Source organism: Musca autumnalis, unplaced genomic scaffold (genome assembly GCF_047663935.1).
Source record: "Musca autumnalis isolate F117 unplaced genomic scaffold, ASM4766393v1 scaffold_2, whole genome shotgun sequence".
Lineage (NCBI taxonomy): Eukaryota > Metazoa > Arthropoda > Insecta > Diptera > Muscidae > Musca > Musca autumnalis.
Genome location: NW_027411755.1, coordinates 925,662 through 937,877, shown reverse-complemented (window position 1 = coordinate 937,877; position 12,216 = coordinate 925,662). Strand labels below are relative to the sequence as shown.

General features: G+C 33.4%; 2 protein-coding genes across 3 annotated transcripts; both read right to left on the bottom strand.

Moving 5' to 3' along the window:
• Positions 1-631: 631 nt before the first annotated feature.
• Positions 632-2,060, bottom strand: psd (palisade). Its single transcript, XM_073965065.1, has 2 exons — positions 719-2,060; positions 632-648 (listed from the first exon to the last, which is right to left on the bottom strand). Exon 1 carries the CDS (start codon positions 2,053-2,055, stop codon positions 724-726), a length of 1,332 nt encoding a protein of 443 aa, XP_073821166.1. The 5' UTR covers positions 2,056-2,060; the 3' UTR covers positions 632-648; positions 719-723.
• Positions 2,061-7,771: 5,711 nt separating this feature from the next.
• Positions 7,772-11,882, bottom strand: chic (profilin chickadee). 2 transcript variants are annotated; one of them, XM_073966518.1, is made up of 4 exons: positions 11,700-11,882; positions 10,779-10,970; positions 8,343-8,514; positions 7,772-8,033 (listed from the first exon to the last, which is right to left on the bottom strand). In XM_073966518.1, exons 2-4 carry the CDS (start codon positions 10,887-10,889, stop codon positions 7,936-7,938), a joined length of 381 nt encoding a protein of 126 aa, XP_073822619.1. In that variant the 5' UTR covers positions 10,890-10,970; positions 11,700-11,882; the 3' UTR covers positions 7,772-7,935. The 2 variants fall into 2 exon arrangements, with proteins under 2 accessions (XP_073822619.1, XP_073822620.1); XM_073966519.1 differs by lacking the exon at positions 11,700-11,882 and adding an exon at positions 11,081-11,239.
• Positions 11,883-12,216: the final 334 nt, after the last annotated feature.

The window sequence follows — 12,216 nt, the reverse complement described above, 5'->3', positions numbered from 1 at the left end:
TGTACTGTAGAGTAGACGAACAACATCCAGTAACAATTTGTACAAATTTTGAGTAAGCGAACGCACATAATAAGGTAGGAGGCGAGTATGAGAAAACTCACGGTGAGATGATGTTCATAATTGGACTGAATATATGTGTTCGTTTACTCAAAATTTGTTCGCATTTTTACTGCATGGCACAATTACCAAGGTAGTGGTATCGTAAAATTTTGAATATGTAATGTCAAAATTTTATTATTTATTTATTTATTATTCATACATAGTAATGCAAAAAGTCTTTAAGACCAAAGTGCGCATTACAAATTAATACAAAATATCTTGCTGATTAATCCATGACTAAGATAACATTATACACATTGGGAAATTGCAACAAAAATATTTTTTTTATAAAGGGATTTGACTATTCATATTCGAACAGCTGGTGTGATACCACTACCTGGGTAATTGTGTCATGCTCTACAGTACAATGCAAAAGACCTTAGTCGAGTACAAGAAGATACTGGACTTTTACAAATTTGTACAAATTAAAAAAACCCTACTTGTGGAAATTTTTTTCAAATTTTTCCGAGAGGATAGCTGCTCCACACCTCGTTTATATTTGCCAAAATTTGGTGGTATTCCCAATAGATTTCCAGTTTTTGTCAAAAACTAACAAATATATAAATCGTTGATTTTTATTAAAAAATCTAAAATTGAAACATAATTTAAAATCACGTACATAATTCAATAGCTTATCAAATGAGCGTTTATAAATGTATTTTTGGGGTTACAAGCATAGCCAGGATTAACCACTCCGCATGGATTTTGTTTATTTAGTTGGCGATTGTAATCTTCAAAAAGTTCTGGGCAGACTCGGTACGGTTGATCATCACATGTTAGTGTGATTGGTGGAAGTGGAGGATATTGTCGTTTGTTACTATCGTATAAATTTGTTGGAAGCGTATACTTTGAGGGCCCAACAGTATCATCATTTGGCAACAAACGTTTGCAATCAATCGAATTTACATCGGTTTGTTGTGGCGATATAACTGCGTAGAGAGTTGACAACGATGGCACGCTTGGATGAAAATATCCTCGGCATCGTTCAGGTGGATTTGGTAAAGCGAAGTCATTGTTGCTGTAATCAAAATTGGACGTCACGGGTAAAATGTTTTGATTTATCTCAGATTGTGGAAACGTTTTTAAGGGTTCGTATTCTGGTTGAGATATTTGTTCATTGGTAGTGGTGAGTGATTTTGGAGCCAGATCATAGGTCGCAGATTTTGGGTCAACTAAATTCTTAGCATGTTCTTGGAATTGCGACGAAACATATATTATTGGTTGATACAATATTTGAGGAACTTTTGCCTTTGAAGTATCAACTGTTTCATCTACTGTTTTGCTTTTATTGTTTTCCGTTGTGTCTGGATCATACTGGAGTTGCGCATTAGTATGTTCAGTTGGATTGCCCGGTTCGCTAGACTGTGTTGTGTAACCATAAGATTCCTTTTTTTCTTCGCTTACAGGACCATAGTTGCTGCTACTGATACCATTGTTACCACTATAACTTGGTTGTACTGCTTGATTTGTATTGGCCTCATAAGAATTTTGTTGTTGATCTCCACCATATTTGTTGTTGGTATATGGTGGGACCTGATTATCTCCGGCATAGTTAACATCGCAATCTGGACATACACACCTCTGACAGTTTCCTCCAAATAATGGTTGGAAAGGTCGCCAGTTTTGAAGCGGTCGAAATGGTTGAAAAGGCCGAGGGAAATCGTTATTAGAATTGTCATTAGCCAATGTACCGTCCCCAGCATCGAATCTGCAATTATCAGTACATTCTCTGTCAGCAAAAAATCCATTTTTAAACAACTTTTTCCAAAAAGACCGCTGAGTGCGCTTGAGATCCTCTGTTGGGCCAACATTTGGAAATTCAGAATCGGCTAAAGCATAATACTCTGCTGGTTTTGCTCCATCTAAAGAAGTCCCGAACTGGATTAAATCCGAAGAGTCAGCTAACTGAATTTCAAATAATATTCCAAGTGATACTATTATATTCAAAAATCTCATTTCAAAAGTTTTCAACAACACTAGTCAACTTTACACTTTGAATATAGCTTTATAACTGATGCATGGAAACGCCACTAGTGTTGCATGGTTAGTTGTGTAGAATGACAATTCATCATAATTTGTAGTAAGCAATTTTATTGGAAATATTTAGGTCACCTTAAATATGCAAGTAAAAACTTTTAAATACTTACCTATTTACATTCATTGGTATGTACTCGTATATTTACAGACTGAACAAGAAAAAAGATGACCAACTAAATTTGAGGTACTTCAAATGTAAACATTCTTTGGAGTAATTTGTCATTGTGAGTGGTGAATACGTTAGACTGAGATCTCTTTTATCTTAGGTTACTTTTAATTTGAGGTATACCATTTGAGTAGTTCGCAAAACATGACGTATGTATTTGATATTATTTAAAAATTTTATTTCAATTGGAAACCCTAGAGTATATTTTGGCTTGATGCATCATAGTCTTAAAATGTTTACCAATTTTGTCTTTGTTGCCTGTCGGTTTTTCGTTTATTTGGCCAGACTTCTTCAAATTTTCTCCAACAGCAGCTATTTCGGGCACTATTTCCGTATTATGGTCCAGTGAAGTTTTCCGAGTCGAGGTAGCACAAACAACACACTTACTTATAAAACAGATACTTTGAATAGCAGGATAACACCCATATACTACCTGTTTACATAGATAACATTTTTATTTGTGAAAAATAGACGTCTGCCTCAATATACCAATCTCACTTTAGAGGAAGTAAACCAAAAATATGAAACGTATTGGTGTCGTCTGAAATTTTGGTAAAGTACCTTTAAAACATTTGCATTCCCTCTTGAATACAGAATTATTTTACGTAAAATACATTAAGTTTTTTTATCGTATAGTTTTAGCATATAATAGGTGGACATTGGTATATTGCGGATTAGATAACATACATACATATGTATGTACAAGGATGTAAGTTATACCTACGCACAGGTTTATTTAATGCTGCGATTACAAGAAATTCATGTTCAGCAACAGTGAGCAACAAAATTTCCCCGTTAATAACTTGGTGAACATGTCCGGAGAGTAATGAAGTATAAATAAAAAAGCAAAGAACTTTTGCTCCAGCGAAATGTTTAGTATTCATTCCGAAGACTTAGCTCAAACTGACAACGAACATGCATGTATTGTATTAATAATAGGTGTCATATTTTCTTATATTCGGTCAATTACCAGCTATTGGAAAATTTCACAATTAATTTCAAGTAAAAATAATTGCATATATGTTTGCGAGATCTGACATTTTATTAAGGTTTAATGCCCTCTTTGCACTTAAACGGATTTAATAAACCCACTGGGTTTCAAATGTCAATTCCATAGAGCAAACGTCAAATAAATCCTCATAAAGAAGGTTAAACCGACGAAAAGCTCTAGCTCTAGGAAAAAAACGGCCATAGTAATAACTTTATTATACATACATAGTACTTTAATTCGGCCCTTACACTCTGGGCAAGCGGGATAGCATTTGTAATAGTACATACATATTATAAAATTTTGAAGTTTCCCCTCATACCAATTGCGGATATTATTCGAATGTTCGGCACAACTTTCGAAAACGATATCACATTCGAAGAATTGGCAAATGTTTTTCGGGTGTACACAAGCACGTTGTTCTTTTGTTCGTCAAACATTTAAAAACGATATCATTTTCGAACATTTGGCGAATATTTTTTCTTCACAAGAAAAATTGTTTCGAGAAACATTTTTTACTTCGGAAATTTTTTACGTTTTAAAAAATAATTTTATGTACATAGTTCGTATAAAATTCCCATTTGCTTTTTTCAAATATTTTCGATATAAATGCTAGGTATAATATAAACAATAAGTGATGATAAACCCAACATATGGCTAGGTTACAAATACAAGACAACAATGTTTATAAACAGTTGCACACATTGAATCGCAAACATTAAGTCTGTCTGGTTACTTTCCCAGCAAGAATTGTCCAGCAAGAACTTTCTCAGAGAATAAGGGGTTTTTATTCTCTTTTGCTAGAAAATTTTAAAAAGTAAACAGACACCTTCCCAGCAAAAACCAGCAAGCAATCAGCTGACTTGCCAAAACAGAACAATTTGTCCGCCAACAAAGGAAGCAAACACTTTTTATTTTATTAAAAATAAAAAAGAAACTGAAACAAAAAAGTATTTTTCCACTTTACAAATTTGTTCTCCATAAAACAATACAATTAGACTATGTTATTTCCACAATAAAATTGTTTTTAATGTCCACAAACATAAATCAACAAAAAACTAAAAACAGCTAATTGATTGTTTTCAGGAAGAAGAAGAGCTTGCAAGTGATTGCTAGAAGAAATTCGTCCAGCAAGAATTTGCAAGCTCTCAGTGAAAGAAGTGTCAAAATGTCTCTCTCGAATCGCTCTCTTTTGCTGGTTTTTTGTGTTAACAGACGACTTCCAGCAACAATTGGTACAAATTGTTACAAATTTTAGGGTAACCAGACACAGCTATTACAAAGAAGAAAAAGGCACATAACAGAACTATCAAGAGACGTCAGATAAAGTTAAACATGTCATGTACGCCAAAAATGCTTTTTCGGCACTATAGTAAAAACTATCATCTTTCATTCGCTTATAATATTATTAACGATATTCGAAATCGAAGGTTTTCCTGCCACAAACTGAGCGACGAATGAATCGTTTTTAATTCGTTCTCGAGTGTAGTTTTCGAACAAAATATCCGCAAAACTATCGAAAAACATTCGAAAACGAATCGTTTGCGATAGCAATGGTATGGGGGGTTTTGTCAATGTATGTGGGAGTAATTTTAGCAGGATTGAAATCAAAATAGTTTTGATTTTGTAATTGAACCCCTTCCAATCCGATATTTTTTTCATGAAATCAATAAACAGTTTTTGAAAATAATATGCCTGTCTGCGTACTCGATAATTTGCAATAATTATTACAAATGTTTCGAATTTTGACAGTTGTATAAAGGAAAAGTTGATAAAAAAGTGTTTCAACAACATTTAGTAAGTAAAAAGACACACCTAATATTAGGTTTGTCCTCGTACTTACTAAATGTTGCTGAAACACTTTTTCTGCAACTTTTCCTTTATACAACTGTCAAAATTCGAAACATTTGTAATAATAGCTGTGTCTTTTTACGTGATAATTTGTAATAATTATTACTAATGTTGCAGATTTTGACAGTTGTATAAAGGAAAAGTTGCTGAAAAAATGTTTCAGCAACATTTAGTAAGTAAAAAGACACCCCTAATTATTACAAATTATCGAGTACGCAGACAGGCATATTTGGTGTATATTTTTACGTACTAAATGTTGCTGAAACAATTTCTTCGGCAACTTTTCCTTTATACAACTGTCAATTTTAGAAACATTTGTATAATTTGGTTTGTCTTTTTACTTACTAAATGTTGCTGAAACATTTTTTCAGAAACTTTTCCTTTATACAATTGTCAATTTTAGAAACATTTGTAATAATTATTACAAAATAAGTGTGTCTGCGTACTCGATAATTTGTAATAATTATTACAATAGGGGTGTCTTTTTACTTACTAAATGTTGCTGAAACATTTTTTTCAACAACTTTTCCTTTATACAACTGTCAAAATCTGCAACATTAGTAATAATTATTACTAATTATCACGTAAAAAGACACAACTATTGTTTCAAATTTTGACAGTTGTGTAAAGGAAAAGTTGCTGAAAAAATTGTTTCAGCAACATTTAGTAAGTAAATTTTACTTAGTAAAAAGACACACCAATTATCGAGTACGCAGACAGGCATATTTAGTGTGTCTTTTTACTTACTAAATGTTTCTGAAACAAAATTTTCAGCAACTTTTCCTTTATATAACTGTCAAGTTTTGAAACATTTGTAATAAATTGGTGTGTCTTTTTACTTACTATATGTTTCTGAAACAATTTTTTCAGAAACTTTTACTTTATACAACTGTCAAAATTCGAAACATTAGTAATAATTATTACAAATTATCGAGTACGCAGACAGGCATATTGTTTTAACGAAATTAAAATTTTTTGAAACCTCAACTAAAAATCGTGTTTCAGAAGAAAATTTATAATTTTGGGATTATGGATTGAAGGAACATCACACACGTTCACAAGGGGTTCATCGGCAGCATAAGTTTGGCAGTAAATGTATGGGTCGCATTACATTTACGAAAACCACTCGATTTCAAGTGTCAATTCCATTGCTCAAACGTTAAATGGAATCCAATGGATTTCAGCCCCCCTATTCAGTTACTTTTTTAACAACTTTACTCATTGTTTATTTTACAAAAATGTCATTTGTTTTGTAGTTGTTACAAAAACAAAAGACATTTTAACAACTTTTCAATCGATAAAAGTTACAGAATATGCCTACAGATGAGTTTTAATTTCACGTTTTCGCAAAGGAATTGACAATTAAAATCGAGTGGATTTCGAAAATGTAAACGTAGTACATATTACACTGCAAATATGACAACTATGCGCAAGGCAAATTCATATCAAAGACATAAATACAACAAGATAAGACATTTCTTTTGCTATCATTCTTCAGTGAATGGCTTTTGAATTTAACATAATGTTATGTTACGATATGGTGATATAACATTTTTTTCTTTTATACATTTTTACGTATTTAACCGAATTTACCGTTCCAATTGACATAGAATTGTTCTTGAATAGATCCTTGAATATATAAATTTCGTTTCTGATACCATTACATGAAATGTTCCTCCTTGGTTGCGATTTTGAATTAACTGCAACCTGTTAAGGGTAATGTTTCTATACAAAGTATCGTAAACATTTTTTTGTTGCATGCATTTTGTCAGGTCTTTATTACTTTATGTCTTTGTTCATATAAGGTATATGCATGAATTACAACAACTAACAAATTTACAAAAACAACATTGTTGTTATTGAAAATTAATTGTCAAAGATAAATTTCGAATAATAGGGTCGTTCGAAAACTTTTTTCAGGAAAAACAAATACATTTTGAAAATCATCTAAAATAGAACAAATTTGAATAAAAATGTAAATATAACGCATTCAGAACTCTCGTAGGTAATTTTTATTACAGGTTTATGATGAAAAGAAGTATTTTATGGTAGCAAATTTCGAAGTTTCAAATTTCACGAGTAGACCCTATTACATTTTGAAAACCAAATTTACAAAAAAAAAGTAAAAATACAGCTGATTGTCACTTCTACCTTCTATAAATGTGCCTTGACTATGCGTATGTGTAGAAAATTTTACACATCTCAAGACATTTCAATTGCTTCAAGTTCCACACTACTGCCATTTCATAAAATTACCCTAGTATGTCCCGGGTGACATTAAGAGTAACTTTACTAAAATTTTGACATGAAAGTAAAAGAAAATGTAAAATAAAACGGACTATTTGTTTCATACAAATATTGCAACAAAGCAAATACGAACAACTGAAACCGTGTACACTAGTTTCTTGAAATTATAGCTTTGTTCCAGAACTAAAAAGTTTTTACAATTTTTACGACTTTTACACATTTTACCCGAAAACCCGTTCCCGTACACAAAAAGTTGTAAAATTTCCACAAAAATGGCGCATATTTCAATGAAATTACTCTAGTCCGGCACATAAATGGTGCGAAAGAAAATTGTTTTAAAACTAATTTCGACTAATTCTGCTGTACTACAAAAAAAAATTGCATTTAATATTATAAGATATATTTTATTTGTTTTTTTTTTTATTTATTTATTCTTTTGTATGAAAATTCCAAAAGTGTTTATCAAATAATAATTTTATGATATTTTTCGTTTATTAATATTATAATTACTTTTATGTGTTATGTGTATAGTATTTTTTATTATTTTCTAGTACCCACAGGTGATCAGATAATCTCCAAGTTTCTCTACAACGGATGCGGCCTGTTGTGGTTGAACGGGGTCCTCATAGATGGAAACGATCACGGCTGCAAAATATAAAAAAATTTTACATTTATTACGCCAAAACTAGTAATTGTATTTTTAAAATGCCTAAAATAGTGTCGCGCCTTAAATAAATGGCCTACATCATTTAAGTATTTGTCTATACAAATATAATGTTGTTGACTTAATACACAAATAGATAAATGACTATAAATAGAAATGTTTGCAAAGCGAATAAGTGAATGCGTTGTGACAACAGCATCACAAAAAAAACTGTCATATACACGCAAAATAAATCAAACAAAAATTCCGTATAGAAAAATTGTTATACGAAGACTACTGTCACTACTAACCTTGGGTAGTTTTCATGCAATGTACTCCACTACGTCCAAACTTGGCGCGGACAACACGATCTGTACCGGACAAATAGATATATCTTTGGCCGGCCAGTGTTACACCATTGCTGGTTAGGAGTTCTGGCTTCTCAAATCCAGGAATGAGTTTTGAAAGTTCATCCTTTGTTACCTGAAATAAAAATATACATGTTATTAAAAAGGACCATTGACACTCAAATGTGTATATAAACATACGTATAGATATTTATACGGGGGGTGCAACACTCACGCATACACAATGTCTAACCACCCACCACCTACCTTCATTCGACCTACCCATTTTTAAACACAATACTAGTAACATAATTATGTGTGAGCGAGTGTAATCTACCACCGCCACACCACCACCCTTGAGAATCGGATAATTTTGTTTTTCTTGCAAAAATTTCAATGTCACTCAAATACGCCACAACTGACAACGACGCGACGACAGCGGCGGCGTTAACAAGTATAACAAGCAGACAATGGAACTTGCATTTGAGACAACTCCGTTTTCACTCACATTGTATCTTTTGCCCCTCTCTCCCCTATCTGTATCCACAAGGCGGCCATTTTGACAACAAGCAGCCGGTTTTTGGCAATACGAAAAGTCTACTATCAGCAGCAAATGCCTCGTCTCACTCAATTCCCATTTTACCATACATATATACCAACCAAAGAAGTAAAAATGGAATACATAAAATGGAATAAAGAGAACCAACCGAGTGCAGAATAATAGTGAAGAGCGAGAGACACGCGAAACATGGATAAAAAAGATTGCAAAAAAACGAAACGAAAGAAGCATACAAGATAGATAAGAAAAAATATACACGATGCCGGTTGAGCGTTATGAATATACAATGGGCGTGTGAAAGTGTGCTGTGCATATGTCAATCTATACATACTATATGTGTATAAAATTTACCACAAACTGCAAAATTTTTTAATCATTTTGCATATATCGGAAAAACGAAAGAATAATATTTTCCATTCACGACAATAATTTTTTTGGCAAACAGCCGCGTGTTCTGATCTGAATTTGACTAGTCAGCCTTGATAAAAATATGTGGGGGTTTGTGTATTCTAAAGATATAAAGCACGGCACCAGTGGCAAGATATAATAGATCAGCCCCCACCATGAGATGCAGTATCTTTAGTTGTCCTTTGTTCTCAGCAGCACCATCTGCTGCTCATTAGGGTGTACTTGTAGATAGCTATTACCAAATGCAGTAACATCCATCATCCCTTTTTTCAGCCATTAACAATCAAACTAATAGTGATCAATGTTATCGTCGAATCGTATTCACACATTTCCTATGTCTGTTCTCATGGCACATTTATTCTAAAAATACAACTTCTCCAAATGTTGCAGCTCTTGTGTATGTTTATATTTGACTTATTTTTAAAAATAAATAGTTGTGGTCAGTGCTAAGGCGTGAATCACAAATCTAATGATTCAACATGTCTTGGGTGGATATATTGCACTGGACGGATGGTTTATTTTTATAAAATTCCCAATTTGGAAATTTTTTCACAACCCCCATGAAGATTTCCTGATAAGTGGAATTGTGACCAACGCGTCGTGTCGTAAATTTAGAATTATGTATATGCACACACATGTTGAAAATATGGTAATAACATATTAAGATTATAGCAGGGAGGAAACAAATCCCACACTCGATGGCACTTATTGAAAAGGTTTATGGAGAATATGTTAGTTTAACTAAAAACTCCCAAATATAAGAAAATGCACAATCGTTGCATATTTGAATGCACGCACATATGTTAATACTTATTTATATACATACACATGTCTATATATAAATTGTTTATGTGTTTCTTCACGCTGGGGTGGATAAGTCGTGTTTGGTTGTGATTATCATAGCAATAACGAACAGCCTTTTACAGGAAATAATATATCAAATTTATTGTTTTCGACAGCCGATTGCGATAGAGCGGACACCGCCCTCTTCTCCTTATCATCGATTACGACCATATTAAGAAAATTAAAATTCTTGTGTCGTTCAAAAATCGTAAAAAAGACCTGTGCTTTTCCTGTTTCTTAAAGCGCCACAAGCTCTCCATCCGCTGAAGTTTGTCGCCATCGTTAAGAAAGGAAATGTAAAAGTAGGGAGCAAAATACACGAAGATAGATAGCTACTGTCGGTGGTGGTGGCAGCAATTGCGAGGATTTTCGTTTGTTGAAGGTGGAGAGTGTGACGTGCGTGAAGGGCGTTTGCTTTCAATTAGTTTCTTCTTAATACCAAATTTGAATTATTTCGTGATGATATATCGTATTGAACCAACACTGCGCTGACGACTGTCAATATAAGAATATCGACTCAAAATCAGAAGTGTGTATTAAGGAGTCACGCCCATATAGTATTTTACTTACAAACTATGTCTACTACTTACCTCGAAACCTTTAGAAGATGCCCAAACGTTTCCGTCATGACCGGCGATGCAGGCTTTGGTGACGCATTGCGAGGCCATCAATTGGTTGTCAACATAATCTTGCCAGCTCATATTTGATTTTTAGCGGTTAACTTCACTTGAAAACGGGGAAAACTACACGTTAACACTTATAATACAGCAAATAATCTCTAACTGCAAAAAAACAAGAAGAAAAATATATAAGAATCGTTGTTTCATTCGGGATTGATAATATATCAGTAGATTGTAGTTGAGAAAAACAATTCAAACATTTTTATTTTTACTTTCTTTTGTGCAATGCCAACGCAGCCGCTATCCAACTACTACTTTAATCAGCAAATAAATACTGCAAAAACAAAAACTACCGAAAACTTTTCCAGACTGCCGCACACACCAGTTCCACTCAAGCAACTGAAAACGAATATGTGAAAATGACATTCAACATCGAGCGCTTTTTCCACACTCTTTTTATCTACTCAACACCACTTTCATTCACTCAATGGATTCTCTTTGTCCGGTCGCTTCTCGACGTTGCGTGACTCAACACGGCTCTGCCGACAATCGACATGAATCAGAGTTTAAAATTTGAAATGGATGATTCAGACGGATTTAAGGATAAAAACTACTACAAAATTCCATACATTTCCATTTTATCCCCCATAAATTATTCTTTTGAACAATTTTTGGCAGGCATTTCTCTACCAATGACTTCGATTTTTCTTCATTTGTGCGAACATGTTTGCGAATACACACACACGTACAGAAAAATTTGCACAAAGTATGTGTATAACAATGCAAAAAAACGTTTGCGAATTTCTCTTTGTCTCATCCATTCTTCCCAATCGACGGACCTTAACAGTTTTTAAATAACACATAACCTAAATTTCATATATTAAAACTTACATTTATTTCGTTTCCAGAAATGGCACAGCACGGGATAATTTTGTTTAAAATATTCACTCCTTTTTGCTTTAAAAATGCTCAAACTCCAATCCTCTAATGTCTTCAACACGAACAGCACGAAGTGACTGACTACAACTGAGAAACGAGATTATCGACAACAGTATCGTGACGTATCTGGACGATACTCAAGAAAATTGTTTTTCGTAATTAGTTGGAAACGTATCGTAGCTTATCGGAATAACGAATATAACGTCACTTCATTAATCCTTACATTTGTGCACAGTGATTTTCACAGCTGCGTGTGCATACCCAGCAAAAAGTTTGCATCCGCGGATGCAGTTGAATCACAACAAGTGTACGGTACATTTTCCGTTGGAGTACATCTTTTCCTATGAATTTTACAAGAGAGTGCGCAGCTAGGATGCACTCCATTTTGCTTCCACAGCACACAGCTAGGATGCCCTCCATTATCGATCCAAACCACAGCTTTTGATGTAGTGTTTTGGATTGAATTTAA